The 16,643-nt window shown below is 62.8% G+C and overlaps 1 gene segment (V, D, J or C); it reads right to left on the bottom strand.

Annotated features, from left to right (window-relative positions):
- Window positions 1-9,941: 9,941 nt before the first annotated feature.
- LOC120607093 (immunoglobulin heavy constant mu-like) lies at window positions 9,942-16,376 on the bottom strand. The segment is given in 5 exon segments: window positions 9,942-10,479; window positions 10,613-10,930; window positions 11,179-11,517; window positions 11,613-11,930; window positions 16,236-16,376. Coding segments are annotated over 5 exon segments (1,389 nt in total).
- Window positions 16,377-16,643: the final 267 nt, after the last annotated feature.

Raw genomic sequence — 16,643 nt, 5'->3', positions numbered from 1 at the left:
CGCTGGCGGGTGCTTCCTTGGGGGTGGCTGGGAGGCAGCTGTGCGCGCACAAGGCGCCTCGGGGTCAGGCTGGGCGCAAGGACAGGGCTTCAGTCGGAAGGCCCAAGCGCGCGTTGCCTTCGAGGCTCTGAGACCTGTTACCCCGCCGAGCAGACCTTCTCTCCTCTGCCCTCCCCGCTCCTTCCTTCCCTCCCGCCTCCTTCGCCAGACGTGGGTGCTGCTGTGGCAGCTTTTCGGGTCCAGACTGGGCAGCAGGCAGACCCTCGGGGTGGATGTGAAGCAGTGGGCAGAGGGGGCGGCAGGAGTGCGGCCGTGGGGAGGGTGTGGGGCGCCTGGGCTTCGGCTTCCTCTCTGACCTTGGCTGCCAGGACACTTTAGGTTGTTGAAAGACCTCAGTGGCTTGGGCTGGGCAGGGTCGATCTGGAGCGCTGGGCGGGAGGTCGAGCACTAGGTTGAGACGGTTTGGAGGTGTCTTGCGGGGTCGCTTTGCGGGTGGTCACTTGCTGAGATGGTGAAGAGTGGGCGAGGGAAGACTTCAGAGGGAAGTCACCTTGGGAAGCTGCCTCTGGTGTGTATGTGACGGGCCGAGGTGCGCATGGGGCAGCGTGACCCCGTGACCTCCGTCTGCGTTGGAGGCCTTGCCCACCTCCCTCCCGCACATGCGCGTGTCACTGAGTGCGTCCCGCGTGCTGCTCCCCGGGCTGCAGGGAGTCAGGCAGCCAGCGAGGAAGGGCCTGTGCTCCTGGAAGCAGCTCTCGAGGTGAGGAGGGAGTGAGTGTGGGGGGCAGTAAGTGGGACCAGGGGCCAGCGTCACGGAAGGCAGACCAGAGCCTGGGCAGGGCCGGGGGCCCCAGCACCTGGGCCTGGTGGGGCCACGTGGACAGGAAGGGGTGAGGGGACAGCTGCACACTCGCCTTCTGCAGCCGACGCTGTGGGCGGCCCTCTCAGGGCTGGCCCGAGGGTCCAGGGGGTGTCCGGCGGCCCTCTCCAGCCTCTGGAGGTGCCCTCCGCACCCCTGGCTCGTGCCCCTCCCCGTCTCCACAGACGGCAGGCGGCCATCGCCTCAGGCCCCCTCCGCTCTGCGGTGACCAGACCATCTGCCGCCTCGAGCTCCTGGGCCGGCCTCACCGCACAGGCCCTTTTGCCATGCGAGGTCCCACTGATGGCTCTCAGGGGCGGGAACGGGAGCGTGCTCAGCTGTGATTCAGCCCACGGCCAGACGCTCGGCCATGGGCGTGCAGCACGCGAGCCGTGTGACGCATGGACCAGAGCCCGGGTGTGGGGACGAGGCAGCCGTGGGGGCCGTGAACAGACGCTGTTGGCGCCATGGGGCCAGGTGAGTGCGGATGGGACGGGAATGGGCCGGTCAGGGCTCTGCTGTGGGAGCGCGGGCGGCGGGCAGTGCCGTGGGGACCCGCGCACGCTGTGGCCGGCAGCGTGTCCTCGGCGCAGAAGGCTGCTTGGTGCCCCTGGCTTGGGCCACGGACACGGGGAGCGAGTGGGACCCTGTGACCTGTAAGCGCTGGGGACTGTCCAGCAGCCCGTGGGGAAGAGGACCCTTCCTCTCCGAGGCTGACCTTGTCATCGGCTCTTCGTTCCGCTGCTGCGGACATGCTCGCCGCACAGGCCGAAGGCCGGGGCGACCTCCAAACGCACTGAAGACTCGTCCTCCCTGTGCTCGTTCTGTCTGGATAACAGAGGTGCTGCCTAGGCTCCTGTCTGAAAATCTCGTGCTCTGCAACCGCCTGAGGACAAATTAACCAGTCGGCCCGTGCCAGCTGGCCGGCTGTAACTGCGCGGATAAGCCCTAGAAAAGCAAGGCTGCCCCCGAGCTCGGGCCCCGATCTCAGAGCACCGGCTCCTCTGGGACGGCTGGTGCCATGAGACCGAGTTCTCCAGCTCTCCAAGTGCCGCTTGGGTCCCGTAAGGGATTGGAGCCACTTCCTCCTGTTCAGTCCATCTTTACCCTGCCACGGAGGTCCAGGATGAGTCCGGAATCCACAAAGCCACAGACAGCACGAGGAAGCCAGTTCTGGGCCCGGACACGTGGGGTCTGGGCAGTTGGACGGCCAGACAGGGGGCCCGTCCGCACGGATGGTGACCGAGCCTGGGGGCAGGGACTCCTCCAGACGGGAGTTGGTGGAGCCGTGGTCGTAGCAGAGGTGGCCGACTGAGCGGGTGGGGAGCCCTCCGGGTAGCATGAGTGGCCTTGAGAGACCGACGGGCTGGCCACGGCAGTCACCGAACGGGGCCTGGGTGCCCGGGGTGGGGCCCGAGTCCTCCCTCAGGGAGCAACAGAGCCGGGGGCCGAGCCGGGCGGGGGAGGAGCCAGGCGGGGGCGGAGCCAGGCGGGGGGACACTGGACCCCTGCGGGGCTCCCGGCTGCTGTTTCGTGTCCTGCTTCTCTGATGTCTCATGATTCTTGACGCGCACCGGGCACTGACTGGGCAGCGCTGGAGACCCATGCGGGCCCCGCCGACGGCACAGCCTGGCCTGGCCGTTGAGGCTGCCCCGCCTCGGTCAGGAGCTGTGCTGGGCTGGGCCGCAGGGTCCTTGGCCGCTGCGCTGCATGTTTGGGGGTCAGGCTGCTCTCTCCAGGGGGACAGAAGACGGGGCCTCTTGCTGTCCAGCTCTGCTCCACTGAGGTCACTCAGCATTCAGTGAGTGGACAGGACTCCTTGGGCTTGTCCGCCTGCCAGGCCATGCAGACATCAATTTCATGGCTGGGTCTCTCACGTCCCTTTCACGGGTGCTCATGCCTCTGTCCCTGGCCTAGGACAGGAACAGAGTGGCAATGGTCCCTCCGTGCCTGGACTTGAGGTCGGCTGGCCTTGCCTGAGTCTTCAGCTCTTCAGTGGCTTAAATAAACATGATTTCTCCAGCTTTTGTGGGGCTGTCCTTCCGCTGCGTCCAGAATGACCACGTTCCACTCTCTTCTGCACTGACTCGAACGAGAGCCCCGACGGCTGTTTGCCAGGTTTCCTCAGCTGCTGAGGAAGGAGAGCTGGCGGGGACACCACGGGAGACCACGGAGATGTCTTGGGGAGGGCCGGGGTGAGGCGGCAGCATCAGCACTGTCATGTGGGTGCGTCCACTCCAGAAGGAGGCCCGGTTGGGGGTCCCCGGGCCAGCAGCCCCACTCAGCAGAGCCTGGCACAGCCTGCACCCCTTCGTTGGCTCAGGTACCTTCCTGGGCTGGGACCCGGGGGTAGCCTGGGGCCTGCATCCTGACTCCCGTTCACACTGGGCTGCAGCTCTGGCTCCTGGACAGCCTGGTGCACACACCACTGTTCCGCTGGGGGTGCGCGGGCAAAGGGGGCGCATTCTGGGTGCTGCGCCTGGCAGGGCGGCAAGGGAGGCCAGGCAGGAGGCCTCGGGTGGGAGGTGAGTCCTGGACCCCACCCCTGGCAGGCACCTGAGCCCACCCACACTCATATCCTGCCACCCAGCGTTCCCTGGGTGAGCCTGTGGCCTTGGCGGGATCCTCTCCTCTCGGTCGTGGTGTCTGCCAAGGACTCAGGACCGTCCAGCAATCTCCGCATGGTTTGAGTGCGGAAGGCCAGTAAGTGATGGGACCATCTGCAGCAGGGGCATTGCCCTTGCCGAGTCTGTGGGGCTTTGCAGCTTCGTGGCGTTCTGTCCTCCATCGCCCTGAGACTGGATTGGCCACGCCTAGGTCGTGGGGAGCGGGCCCCAGGCTGTGCCGGCTCAGATCACAGGCTCGGCGCGAGGGGCCGGCACACCGCAGGTGGGCCCCACCTGGGCCACCTTCTGCCCCGGGCCCCACCTGTCTGCAGCGCCTTCTCGGCATGAGATGGCTGCGGGCGTCATGGCCGGTGTGACCGCCAGCATGCTCGGGACAGAGAGTGCAGGTGGCGGTCACATTTCGAGTCCTCACTTGGGGGCCTGGCCTCCCTCTCTCTTCGCTGTCCCCATGGGTTCGACCAGCTTACACAGGGGCGGGGGTGGGGGTGGGCTGTGGTCACGCACAGCGGAGCAGACTGCCCTGGGGTGCGGGCACCTTGACCGAGTCCGGGCGGGGGCCACCTCGGCAGTGTGGGAGCTGCTGCTCTGGGTCCGTACGGCCACCTCCGCCACCTCCGCCACCAGCTCGCCGCCCTGCTGGGAGCAGGGAGGACCGTGTTCTGAGGTGGCGGACGGGGAGCAGGAGGGTGCCACCCCCGCAGCCCATGCAGTCTGCCACAGTCAGGGTGCCAAGCTCCGCACCCCGGCTGCTTTGCCAGAGCACCCCCACCAGAGCCTCCGCAGCGAGCTCACATCTCAGCCGGGCCCACAGGCCAGGTGAGTCCTGCTGCCGGCCTGGGGGCACCCCTCATCCACTGTGCTCCTTGCGGTGTGACGTGGGTGGGTCCCCAGTATGCAGAAGGCCTGGGCAGCATCCAGCACAGGGCCTAGCACGCAGCAGGTGCTCAGGAGCTGCTAGTTCAGGGTCCCACCCTTCCTGACCCGGATGCTGCCGCGGGGTCCCTGCCTGGAGACCTGAGGGCTCCGTCTCGGTCTTGTGGGCATCTTCGCTCCCAACCCGTCCCCTCCCATGACCCCCACCCCCATACTGCCTGCCACTGCTAGCGCGGCTGGCACGTGGCCGTCCCCTCTCTGGTGGCCCTCCCTATCTTCCTCGGGTTTCCTCAGCGGCATGGTTTCCCTTACGTGTCTTGGGTGGCTTTCCTGTCCCTGCCGAGGGGCCCCATGAGCACAGCACTGCCCTGACCCCCCATCACCCCCGAACTCAACCCTGCTCTGGGCGCCAGCCCTGCAGGCACCCCTCCGATGGCAGTGCACAGAGGTGCTGGGTGGGGGTTGTGGGTTGATGGTGTGCCCCCAAACTCATGTGCTGAGTCCTCACCCCATGACCTCGGAATGTGACCTTAGGGAGATAGGGTCGTAGTAGACATACTTCGTAAGTCAGTGAGAGCCTCCTGGGGAGTGCGGCTCCCGGTCCCACAGGCCTGTGCCTCACGGAGGGGGTTCAACCCAGGATCGTGTGTGGGCGGAGGAGAGGAGGTGGAGGTGGGGTGAAGGACGACAGTGGCGGCCGCCAGGAGCTGCCAGGAGTGGAGGTGGGGGGGCTGGGCCAGTCCCCCTACAGCCGGGGGGCACCGAGCCTGACACCCCTTGACCTTGGGTTTCCAGCCCCCAGAACGGCTGCCTGTAGGAACAAATATGGATCTGGCACTAGAAGTGGGGTGCAATGTGACAAATGCCTGGAAAGGCAAATGTGGCTTTAGAACTGGGCGACATGTAAAGGCGGGACGGGTTTCGGGGTGCATGTCGGAGCCTCAGTAGAAATGTGGATTTTGGTGGGGGCTCAGGAAAGTGGGGGCTGTTGTCAGAGACAAGCCGGACATCATCAGTGGTGACGAACGTTCCAGACTTCCAGATTCTCGTGCTGGGGCCTCAGATGGGAACCGAGCTTGGCGTTGGCCCCTGGAGGACAGGAGCTCCCTGTCACAGGGTGGCCGTGGGCGAGGCTGCATGACCTTCTGCCGTTCTGAGCAAGGCGGGGCTCTGGGCAAAGTGCTGGGGGCGGCCTGGTGCCTGTCGCCAACAGTGGGCGGAGGGCAAGACGCTGGGGCAGGGGCCACGAGGCTGGCAAGGAGGAGCCAGCACTTAAAGGTTCCAGGGGTTCTCAGCCTGTCCTGGTGGCAGACTCTGGGGACAGGGCCAAGGGTGTGGCTGCAACCCCTCTACTGAAGGGGTCACGCATGTCACTCATGGGTGCAATCAGCCGCTCAGCAGGAGTCGGGAGCAGCGCGTGCTGGTCCAGGGAAGAGCCGGGCAGCCCGTTCCGCCTGGTGGCCTGGGGCCCCGTGAACTGCACGGCGGTCGACAAGGGTTCTGCGAACCTTACACAAGCAGAATCTGCTGCCTGCACTGAAGACAGGAATGGGGTGAAGTGAAGGACGATGCCCTTTGAGGGCAGGGCTCAGAGGGCGGGCTGCCCCGCTGGGCCCTGGGACAGAGCACGGAGCCTCCGAACCCAACGGGGTTCACCCTGTGGGCTTCGCGCCCGTTCGGCCCCCAGCTTCACCCTTTGCAGTGGGAACATCTGGGCCTGGTCCGCTGTGGGGTTTGGAGGCCGGTCCCAGGTCAGGCCTCACAGTCCACAGCTGCCGAGGAGTCGGTCCCAGGATTGGTCACACCTGCGCCCCCCGTGCCGGTGGCAGACGAGCTCCAGGGCAGACTGGACGTGGAGTTGAGCTGCCACGGACTAGGTCCTGTGGGGAAGTTTTTTTGCCTGTGAGAAATGTGAATTTTGGGGAGCTAGAGGGTAGATTGCTTTAGCTCGAGTTGTGTCCCCCAGTTTATATGCTGAAGGCCTCAACCCCTAGTATCACCAAAGGTGGCCTCGTTTGGGAATACGGTCCCTGAGATGTGATTGGGGTTAGAGTGAGGTCACACTGGGTTGGGCCCCTAATTCCATATGTCTGTGAACCTGGGGACAGGGGGCTCTGGGGACAGACAGACAGACACAGAGGCCATGTGAAGGCAGAGGCAGAGAGCGAGGCAAGGTGAGCCGAGATGGCCGGCCGCCGGCCGCTGGGCAGGGAGCACACACAGGCCGTGCCGCGTCCTGGTTTGACCTCCAGAACCTGAGGGAACAAATTCCTGTAGAACTGCCGCGCAGTCTGTGGTTCTTTGTTACACGACCCTCGGATCCGTCACTGGTGTCGTCCCGAGCCCCCGGCCCGCGCCCGCGCCAGCCTCCCCGTGGCGCAGGCCCCCAGCGGCTCGCCCGACGCGCCTGCTCCCGCGTGCACTGCACGCACATCACTGCCGGGGGCCCGCACAGCCCGCTCACGCCACGAGGGTTGGGACCAGCCTGCGGAGTGGCTGGGCTGGCCAGGGACGGCGACAGAGAGCAATGGCACCTCATGCCCCTGTCGCCGGACGCTGACCGTGCAGCACAGGCCCCGGCCGGTTCCCGGATCAGGCCGTGGTTGGGGGACCGGGCCCGGGTTCCCTCTGGCTCTGCTGTGTCGGCTGTGGGGCCCCTCCCAGCACCCCGCAGGCCTGTGCGGAGCAGACTCCCGCTTCCCCACGCGCGTTAGGGCCGTCTGGCGAGATGCCCGGGCTGGGGGACAGAACCTCCACGGAAGCAGTTTCACAAGATAAAATATACACATTTATTTGAGGCGACACACGGGTACGTCACAAAGCAATGCCGGGCGGTGTCCAGGCCGGACGGTGTCCAGGGGGCTGCGGGCTGGTGCGGGGAGATCTGAGCACAGGTGGCGCTGCCTGCAGGCCAGGCGGCTCCAGGCGGTGGGCCCCTCCTGATGGCGTCTCCTTGGTCTCCACTGCTCTGGGGGGTGGTCACTTCACCTGCAGGGGACAGAGGTACCGTGAGCCCCTCTCCCGGCTGGGAACGAAGGTGGCAGTGGGAGGCCTGGTGGGCCCAGCCCCCGGCCACCCCCTGCACACCCCGCCCCGCGGCCCGCCCACCTTGAACAGCGTGACTGTGGTGCTGTAGAACAGGCTGAGGAGGAACAGCACGATGAAGGTCGAGGCCATGGCGTTCAGGTTCTCGAAGCCCTCCTCCTCGGCGCCCAGCTCCCCCTCTGCAGAGACAGCAGGGACTCAGGCCCTGTGGGCACCACGGGGTCCCCCGGGCTGCCTGCCTTCTGAGCCCGCCAGGCCCTCTGCTGTGCTGCCCACCAGGAGGCCGGGGCAGCGGGTGGCGGAAGCAGGGGACGGAAGGGAGGGGCCCTGTGGAGAGTGCAGACTGTGCCTTGGGCACCGGCCGGGCGGAGGCAGTGCCCCCAACCCAGCAGCCCCGGACACGACCCAGCAGCGCAGACGGGGCTGAGGGCGGGCCCTAGCTCTCCCAGGAGTCTGCAGGGGCGGGACAGCCAGCACCACTGGGGCTGGAAGGCTGGAGCAGGCCCTGTCACCTGCTCTTGGCGCAGGCAGGTGTCTGGGCCCGAGGGGGCCCTCCTTGCCACCTTGGTGAGACGCTCTCTCTCCTTAGAGTGGAGGGTGCGTGTGAGAGGCTGTGTAAGGCCCTGACTTGCTTGTCCATCCCATGGGATTCATGGCTCTGGGACTGAAGCGTCGGACAGACCGAGGGCCCAGGGAGAGTGACACTGGGTTGGACAGCCCGACACGTTCAGGGGCATCTGCAGCCCCCACACAGACGGGCCCTTGGCGGTATCTAGACCTCAGGCCCCCAAAGGGCCAGGGGAGCGGGGAGCCTAGGAGGTGGCCGAAAGGAACAGCGCTGCCCGCGGGCAGAGGAGCCCCCTCGGGCCTGCGCCCTCGCCCCGACGCAGGCCGCCCCTCTCCCCCGCTCCCCGCTCCCGCGAGCACCCAGCGCCTCTTGTTCTCGGTGGGTGCGGGCCCTGATGCTTTCAGCAAGAGCGGGCCTGGGAGGGGCGGCCCCCTCGACACATCCGGCTGTCCCTGGGTACCTGCATCTGCTGGGCCCAGCACGGACCTCTGAGCCCCTTGCCCTGGGCCTGGGTTGGTGGCCTGGTCAGAGTCCAGGCCGCCTGGCCTATAGGTGGGCCTACGAGCTGAGGCAGATGCGCAAGCACAAGCAGGACCTTGGACAAAACGCGCTGTAGCGAGCACGGTGCAGAGAGAGGCGCAGCCAGAGGCAACAGTGCGCGGGGTGGCCGTCCACGTGCACGCACGTGTCCATGTGCGTGTGCGTGCACGCATGCGTGTGCCTGCAGTGCATACGTCTTGTGCATGTATCTGTATGTGCCTACATCTGTGTATCCATGTGTACATGTGTCAGTGTGCATCTGTGTGTTTTCTCTGTGTGTGCCCATGTGTGTCCATGAGTATCTGTGTGTGCACATGTGCACAAATGGTTATGAGTGTGCTTGTACCTCTGTATTCATGAGCACGTGTCCATGTGTGCATGCATGTATGATCATGAATATGTCTGTGTATTTTGTACATGTCTGTATGAGTGTCCACATGTGTCTGTGCATGTGTGCATCAGTGTGCATGTGTCTGTTATTTGCATGCTGTGTCCATGTGTGCATGCATGTGTCTGATTGTGCGTGTCTGTGTACACACATACATGTGTGCATGAGGTATTACGTAATATCTGTGTGCATCACATGTGTTTATGAAATTAATATTAATGTCTGTGTAATCTGTGTGCATGCATGTGTGCATGAGTGTGCATGTCACAATATTGCATACATGTAATCTGATTAATGTGTGTCTGTGTCTGGCCTGTACACGGCCATGTGTGCATGAGGAGTGATACATGTGTCTGTGTCCATGTGTGCATCGTTTATGATTGTCGCGTGTCTGTGTGCATGCCCCATGGGGTATACATGCGATGCATCGGAGATGCACATAATGTCTGTGTCATGCATACATGTCATGTGTGCATGAGTGTCACATGTGTCTAATGTGCATGCACATGTGTGCATAAAGGTGCCATGTGTGTGCATGCATGTGTGCATATGAGTGTGTAATAATGATGTCTGTGTGCATGCATGTGTTTATGATTATTATTAATACTGTGTCTGTGTGCACATACATGTGTGCATGAGTGTGCATGTGTCTGTGTGCATATGGCCATGGGTACATGCATGTGTGCACCTGTGTGCCCATGTCCACTGCGTGCATGTCTCTGTGTCCATGGGCATTAGTGTCTGTGTCCATGTGTGTGCGTGTGTGCTTCCGTGTGTATGTGTTCATATCTGTGCATGTGTCTCTGTGTGTGCATGTGTTGCATCTGCGTTACACACCCGTGTGCCTGTGTGGCTGTGACAGCAGCTAAAGCGGCAGTGAGCGTGGGCTCTGTTGCTGTGAGGGGTCTGCGAGCGGCTCAGAGGCTGCCAGCTGCAGCGGGAGGCCGGGGCGAGGCGGGGCTGACCGTGCAGCGTGGTGTGCAGGGTGGCGGCACAGCCACGGCCCCAGCAGGCAAGAGCATTGCTCACTCAGGACCAGCATCTTTTGAATGGATCTTTTTATTTCTAATTTTTATAGAATGCGACATCTCACCCCATTGACACAGTCAGTTTGCCTGCACGCACACACACAGTGACAGGTCAGCCAGAGGCTCCGGGCACCGCCGTGAGGGGTGGCCTGGCGGTCACTGGCAGGTGCTGGCTGTGTCAGACAGGACCAGGGACACGTTGTACAGGGTGGGTTTACCGGTGGACTTGTCCACGGTCCTCTCGGTCACCGAGTGGGGCAGAGCCTCGTGGCCCACGACGCAGGTGTACGTCTCCCCGCTGAGCCAGTCGTCTGTGTTCACGGTCAGGATGCTGTACACGAAGTAGAGGTCTGGGGTCTGGGGCTCGGGCATCGGGGCGCTGGTCACGTACGTGCTGGGGGCCATGGGCTGCCCCCTCTGCATCCACCGCACGAACACGTCTGAAGGGGAGAAGCCCTTCACCAGGCAGGTGATCGAGGCCAGCTCCTGCAGGCCCAGCTGCTCCCGGGTTGGTGGCAGCACGTACACGGAGGGCATGTGCCTGCCGACGTCTGCGGGAGGAGAGATGGCCGTGAGTGCAGGCCGGGCGGGGGCACAGAGGGGGACTCCCGCCCTGCCCTCGGTGCGGCCAGACCCCGAGGCTGTGGGAGGGGCCCAGGGCAGAAGGCAGAGGGCAGGGCGTACCCTTGGGCTTGAAGACGGTCTGCTTCAGCGGCGAGGGCAGGTCCGTGTGGGTCACCGTGCACGTGAACTCTTCTCCTGACTGCCAGTCCTCCACACACATGGTCGTCTCGCCTCTGGCGCTGAAGGTGGCATTGGGGTGGCTCTCAGAGACATTCATGCGGGTTTTCAGAACCTCGCCATTCTGGCGGGTCCAGGAGATGTCCAGGCTATCGTAGGTGGCCAGGTCTGTGACCAGACAAGACAGCGTCGCTGTCTTGGTCAGGAAGATGCTGGCGAAGGAGGGGGGCGTGGTGAATATTCTGATGCCGGTGGACGCACCTGCAGGCAGAAGAACGTGTCTGAGCGATGGCCGGCCGTGAAAGCAGGCGCGGGCACAGACGGGCCGAGCCCCGGGCCCCGCTGGAGGGGCCCAGCGCGTCCCCGCCCCGCCGGCCCCCTCCCTCTTCTTGGCCCGCCCCGGGCGACCATGGCCCGGGGAGCAGCAGGCTCATCAAGGCAGCGTGTGCAGGCCTGGATGGGCACCTGTGCATCGGGGGCTGTACTCGAGGGCAGGAGGGAGCACTCACTGGGGCTGCACATGGAGGACACGTTCTTCTTGAAGATCTGGTCTCTGTGTTCCACGTGGCAGGTGAACACACTCTGGCTGAGCCACTGGATTTCGGTGATGACCAGGGAGCTGGTGACCCTGTAGGTCAAGGGCCCGGACCCTTTGGGCTCAGCCTCCACTTTGCCCATGGTGACCCCAGAATCCACCTGCTTCCCGTCCCGCAGCCAGGACACGGAGATCTGCCTGGGGCTGAAGCCGGAGGCCTCGCAGAGGAGCTTGGATGTGCGCTGGCTATTGCTGGAGAAGGCGTCACGGGGCGGGGTGAAGACGGTCACGTTGGGGGGCAGGTCTTCGGGTGCTGCGATGAGGGGACGTGCGTCAGCCTGGCCTGGCCCCACCCCGGCCCGGCCCCACCCCTGCCCACCTGGCTGAGGGGAGGAGGCTCCATCTCACGTGTGAGGGGAATTTTCACTTTTCTGTCACCGCTGGTGTGCTTGACATTGCACGTCACGTAGTCATCTGAGCCCCTGAGGATGTCTGCCGAGGGCAGGAACAACTGGGAGGTGGCCAGGTAGCTGCCCTCCCTCAGGACAGGCGGGAAGCTCGTGATGGCGCTGGTGCCAACGGCGCTGCTGTTCTTGTACGTCCAGGAGAAGGAGACGGAGCTGGGCAGGAAGTCCCGGGCCAGGCAGCCCATGGCCACCAGGCTCTCGTCCAGCAGGAGGTTCTCACAGGAGACAAGGGGGAAGAGATTTGGGGCAGACGAGGTCTCTGAGGACCAAGAGGGGACAAAAGAGAAAGGGTGGTGAGAAGGTGTCTTCCTATGCCCTGCCGGCCAGGGGCCGAGGCCAGCTCTGTGGCTCTGTGGCTGCCCGGCCCTGCCCCCACGGCTGCCCCTCCAGGGCTGAGCTCACTGCAGCCTGCAAGGCCGGCCAGACCTGGCCAGTAGTGTGGCCCAGAGTCCTGGCTCCAGGTGGCGGGTGGGGAGGCCTCTGAGCCCCCGTCTGGTGCAGGAGCCCAGCTCTGAGCATGGGAAGAAGGGCGTGCCCCACTTGGGGCCGGCGGGTCTGGCCCTCCGTCCCCCAGCACCGCTGGCCCTGTGTCGTGGGCTCTCGCGCCCTGGCTCCTGGCTCCAAACGGCGCAGGCCGAGGCCAGCTCTGCCTCCCCGCCGCACACTGGGGCCGCGGCGGCTCAGCCTCAGCACAGAGCCCCAGGCAGCCCAGCCCGCACGGCCCCGGCTCAGGCACCCTGGAGCCCGGCCCTGTGAGTCCGGGGTCCGAGGATGGCTGTGTGTGTGATGGGTGGGCCTGGTACTGACTCAGCTCGGCCCAACCTGAGCACAACTGGGTCACTGAGGTCAGCCTGTGTCTTCCAGGACAGTTCTGCATAGCCAGCTCAGCCCAATGAGACCCACATGGCCTAGCCGGTTTGATCTGGGCCAAACCGATTATCAGAGTTGTCTTGGTCAAGTTGGCTCAGCCAGTCCATTTTTGCTGGACCCAGCTCGGCTCACTGTGTTTAACTGGGCTCAGCCACCCAGACCGTCTCAGCTCTGGTTCACCCAGCCCAGCTCAGCTCAGCTCAGCCATTTCAGCGCAGTTCGGCTCAGAAAGCCCAGTTCAAACAAGTTTACTCCAGCCCAGCTCAGCCCTGTAAGTCCCGCGAGCCTGGCGATTCCAGCCAGAGAGGCCAGAGCAGCCGGCCTGCTCGCCTCTGCTGAGACGGCCTCCCCTGGGGTGCCGCACGCTGGGCCCGGCCTCTCCCTGCCCTCCTCCACTGGACACCTGAAGCCCGTCCCCGTCCCTGGCTCCAGCCGGCTTTTGGCTCCTGAGCAATCCGAGTTTCTACCACGCTCAGCCACCTGGTTAAAACACTTCCTGGCAGCTTTAAAGCATGAAAACATCTCGCAGGAGTCGGGGAGTGTTTGCTCCAGGGACAAGCCCATCCCGGCTCTGGCATCTCCCAGGCAGAGCTTGGGGGTCCTCCCCGTGGTACAGCCCCTTCCGCGGGCACAAGGCTTTATCCGCGTCCCTCCCTGAGCCTACAACCAGCCCCTGGCTCTAACTACATCCCCCTCCCACGATCAGGAGACACATTTTCCAAATTTGCCATTTGAATTCTGCTCTTCGGCACAGCTCATCGGAAGGCGCGTGCTGCGTCCAAGTGCGTAGCAGTGACCTAGAAGCCCGAGCGCCTTTCCGACCTGAGGTGACTGAGGTGGTGCCTGTCTGACTGGGGCATGGCGAGCCGTCTGATTGATGGTTCACGAGCAGCAGAGGCTCCTGCCATTTCCCCCCGTGCTCCCCGGAAACACAGAAAACGGACTCACTCGGACAGGCCTCTGCCCTCCCCGAGCCGTCAGTCAGCCAAGAGGCCCCTTCGACCAGAAACAGCCGCACCCCCAGACGCCGAAGCAGCAGGGGCTGCTCTCTTACCGGCTCGGGGCTGCTCGCGGGAAGTCCCGTGGGGTCCTTCGTCATGGAACGTCCTTCCAAATCCATGATGACTGGCCGGCCGAGCCAGGGGGGGCCGGCCGGCCCGGCGGCAGAAGCCAGGACTGCTCGTCCGTAGCCATGGTGCCAGCCGCCAGCCCCTGCGAGCAGGCAGGAGCCCTCCCGCCGTGCGGGGCTCCGCTGTCGCCTGCCTCGCCTGCCGCCGCACGGCGTCCCCTTAACCCGCCGGCGAACGCGAACGCCTTCAACGGGAAGGACTCGAGACCGTCACACACGGTTCACCTAAACCTTGGCCTCAACCGAATACTTGAAAAGAAACGAAAAATACTGAAACCAAGACGACGTTGTCAGAATCTCAAAGTGTTTCTTTATCACAAAGAGAAAACTGACAGACTTTAAAAACCGAACACTCAGCGCAGAAGCCGTGGCTCAGGGCGCAGGGAGCCTGTGAGATTAATTACCGTTTGAAGGGACAACTAATTAAAAAAAGTTATATGAACGCATTCATAAACAGTCCCTAGGACTGTTTAATTTCTTAAATGTCCCACTTTGAAAATGAATATAAACGAGAAGCTGATAAGCTAAGACTGAAAAATTAAACCCGAGTAGTGAAAAAAGGAACCTTGCAGTTTCTGTCAGCATCTTCGCCTTATTTTAGACGTGCAGACTGCCCAGGTGTTGTTTTGCTCAGCACACACTTTCGGATCTGTGCAGCTGGGCAAAACCACCGAAACCACTTCTCCAGAACCAAAGCTATAAATTTGCCAACCGTGTTTTCTCGCTCCCCAAAATAGCGTCTCAGGGGCCCCACTTCCTGCCCCCGGCTGCAGGTGCGCAGCCCCCGCGGCCGGCTCTGCTCCGTCCGCTCTGAGCGCCTCTCAGCTAATTTAAAACATACGCTTAATTTATTATTGTCAAAAATCAGGCCTGAATTTTGACAATAATAAATTATTATTATTTTTTAATAATAATAATTATTATTAAATTATAATAATTTAATATTATTATAAATATATTAATATTTATAATAATAAATATTATTATATTTATTATTATAAATATAATAATAAATTATTATTATATTTATAATATAATAAATATATAAGGCAGTTCTGAGCAGCCTTTTCTGGGCCAGACGTGCACCACCATCAACTCCAGAAAGACACGATTCAAGGTTGTTAATAAGACTTAAAAAATTAAGGTACTTGGAAACATCTCACATTCTAAAGTCACAATTCTCTTCACACCTTCTCTCAGGAGCCACTCTACCAGCAGGCCCGCCTCCTCCTCCGAGTGGCCGTTTCTCTTGGAAGCTGCACCCGGGGCTCTGGCCTCGGCGGGCCGGGCGCCCGCCGTCACCGAGCTCAGAAGCTCAGGTCCCCTGCACCCAGACTGCTCTCCCTGCCAGGCCAGGAGCGTCTAGAGTCAACCTAGCACAGAGCCTCACCGGCAAGCCCAGGCAGCGCGCCTGCCGTCCCTGGTCCCACAAACACTGTCGCCAGCCGTGGTGCCAATGGATAGCGTCTCCTGCCACAGCCTCACTGGCTCTGGGCGCGGGGCCCTGGCCTGTCACCCCAGTGACTCCCCCAGACGTGTGGTGTTATTCCAGTCTCAAAGAATCAGGAGGCTCCGAAGCCCCTGAACCCCGGCCGCCCATCCCGGCCCCCTGGGGGACACGTCCCCTAGACCAGCTGCTGATGCCCAGAAAACTCCACAGAAAGGAGCAGAAAATGAAAGCCTGGGAGAGGCCGTCTTACCTGAGGAGACGGTGACCAGGGCCCCCTGGCCCCAGGAGTACATGCCGTAGTAACCACAACCACATACTCTCCATCCTCACCCCACAAAAACTGGGGCACAGGCCCAGCATTGCCAGAGGCCTCCTGGAGGCTGGCCCCGGGCCCCCGCCAGCTGCTCCCCAAGACTGCCGCCGAGACCCCACACCTCAGCCTGGCCCGCCAGATGGCCGGCTGCCTCTGACTGTGACCCGGCAGCCCCCGGATGCGACTCAGAAGTCCGAGCGACGCTGACGGCCGCCGTCCCCAACAGCGGGTGCAGCAGAGCCCTGAAGCCACTGCACGTGAGGCCAGGGCCTCCAAAGGGGCCACCGGGCCGCGGTCCCCAGCCGGGCCCCCCTTGCAGTGGCCCTTTCCCCGACTCCCTTCCCTGACCTCCAAAATGCCTGGCCTCTGACACTCGACCCCCCAGTGCAGCGAGACGGGGGAGGGGAGGACTCACCTGAGGAGACGGTGACCAGGGTTCCCTGGCCCCAGGTGTCAAACCAGTTATCACATTGTGACAACTATACTAAGACCCCGGGCAAGAACCAGTGCCCGGCTAAGGCCTCAGGTCCACCTCAGGTCACACCCAGTGGGGACAGAGGGGACTGTAGGTCCTGGACGCCAAGGGTGGCCGAGAGCCTCAGAGAGCCCAGTGTGACAGGGAGTCTGCGTCCTCTCCCTGTCCGTGACAGCACGGTCCCCTCCCGTCCCCTTTCTGAGTCCCTCCAGGCCGGTCCTGGCCTCTAGACCTGAGACCCAGACACCATCCTTTACTCCCCAAATGCAGCCAAAACCCCAGAGAGAGAGAGAGAGAGAGAGAGAGAGAGAGAGAGTGAGGACTCACCTGAGGAGACGGTGACCATGGTTCCCTGGCCCCAGAAATCAAAGTTATCACATTGTGACAACTACACTAAGACCCCGGGCAAGAACCAGTGCCCGGCTAAGGCCTCAAGTCCACCTCAGGTCACAGCCAGTGGGGACAGAGGAGACTGTAGGACCTGGACACCAAGGGCAGCTGAGACCCCCAAAAGCCCAGTGTGACTGACAGGGAGTCTGCGTCCTCTCCCTGTCTGTGACAGCACGGTCCCCTCCCGGCCCCTTTCTGAGTCTCCCAGGCCGGTCCCGGCCTCTAGACCTGAGACTCAGACACCATCCTTTTCTCCCCAAATGCAGCAAAAACCCCAGAGAGAGAGAGAGAGAGAGAGAGAGTGAGGACTCACCTGAGGAGACGGTGACCATGGTCCCCTGGCCC

Source organism: Pteropus medius, unplaced genomic scaffold, assembly GCF_902729225.1.
Source record: "Pteropus medius unplaced genomic scaffold, Ma_sr-lr_union100, whole genome shotgun sequence".
NCBI classification, from domain to species: domain Eukaryota; kingdom Metazoa; phylum Chordata; class Mammalia; order Chiroptera; family Pteropodidae; genus Pteropus; species Pteropus medius.
This window is presented reverse-complemented; position numbering and strand designations above follow the sequence as displayed.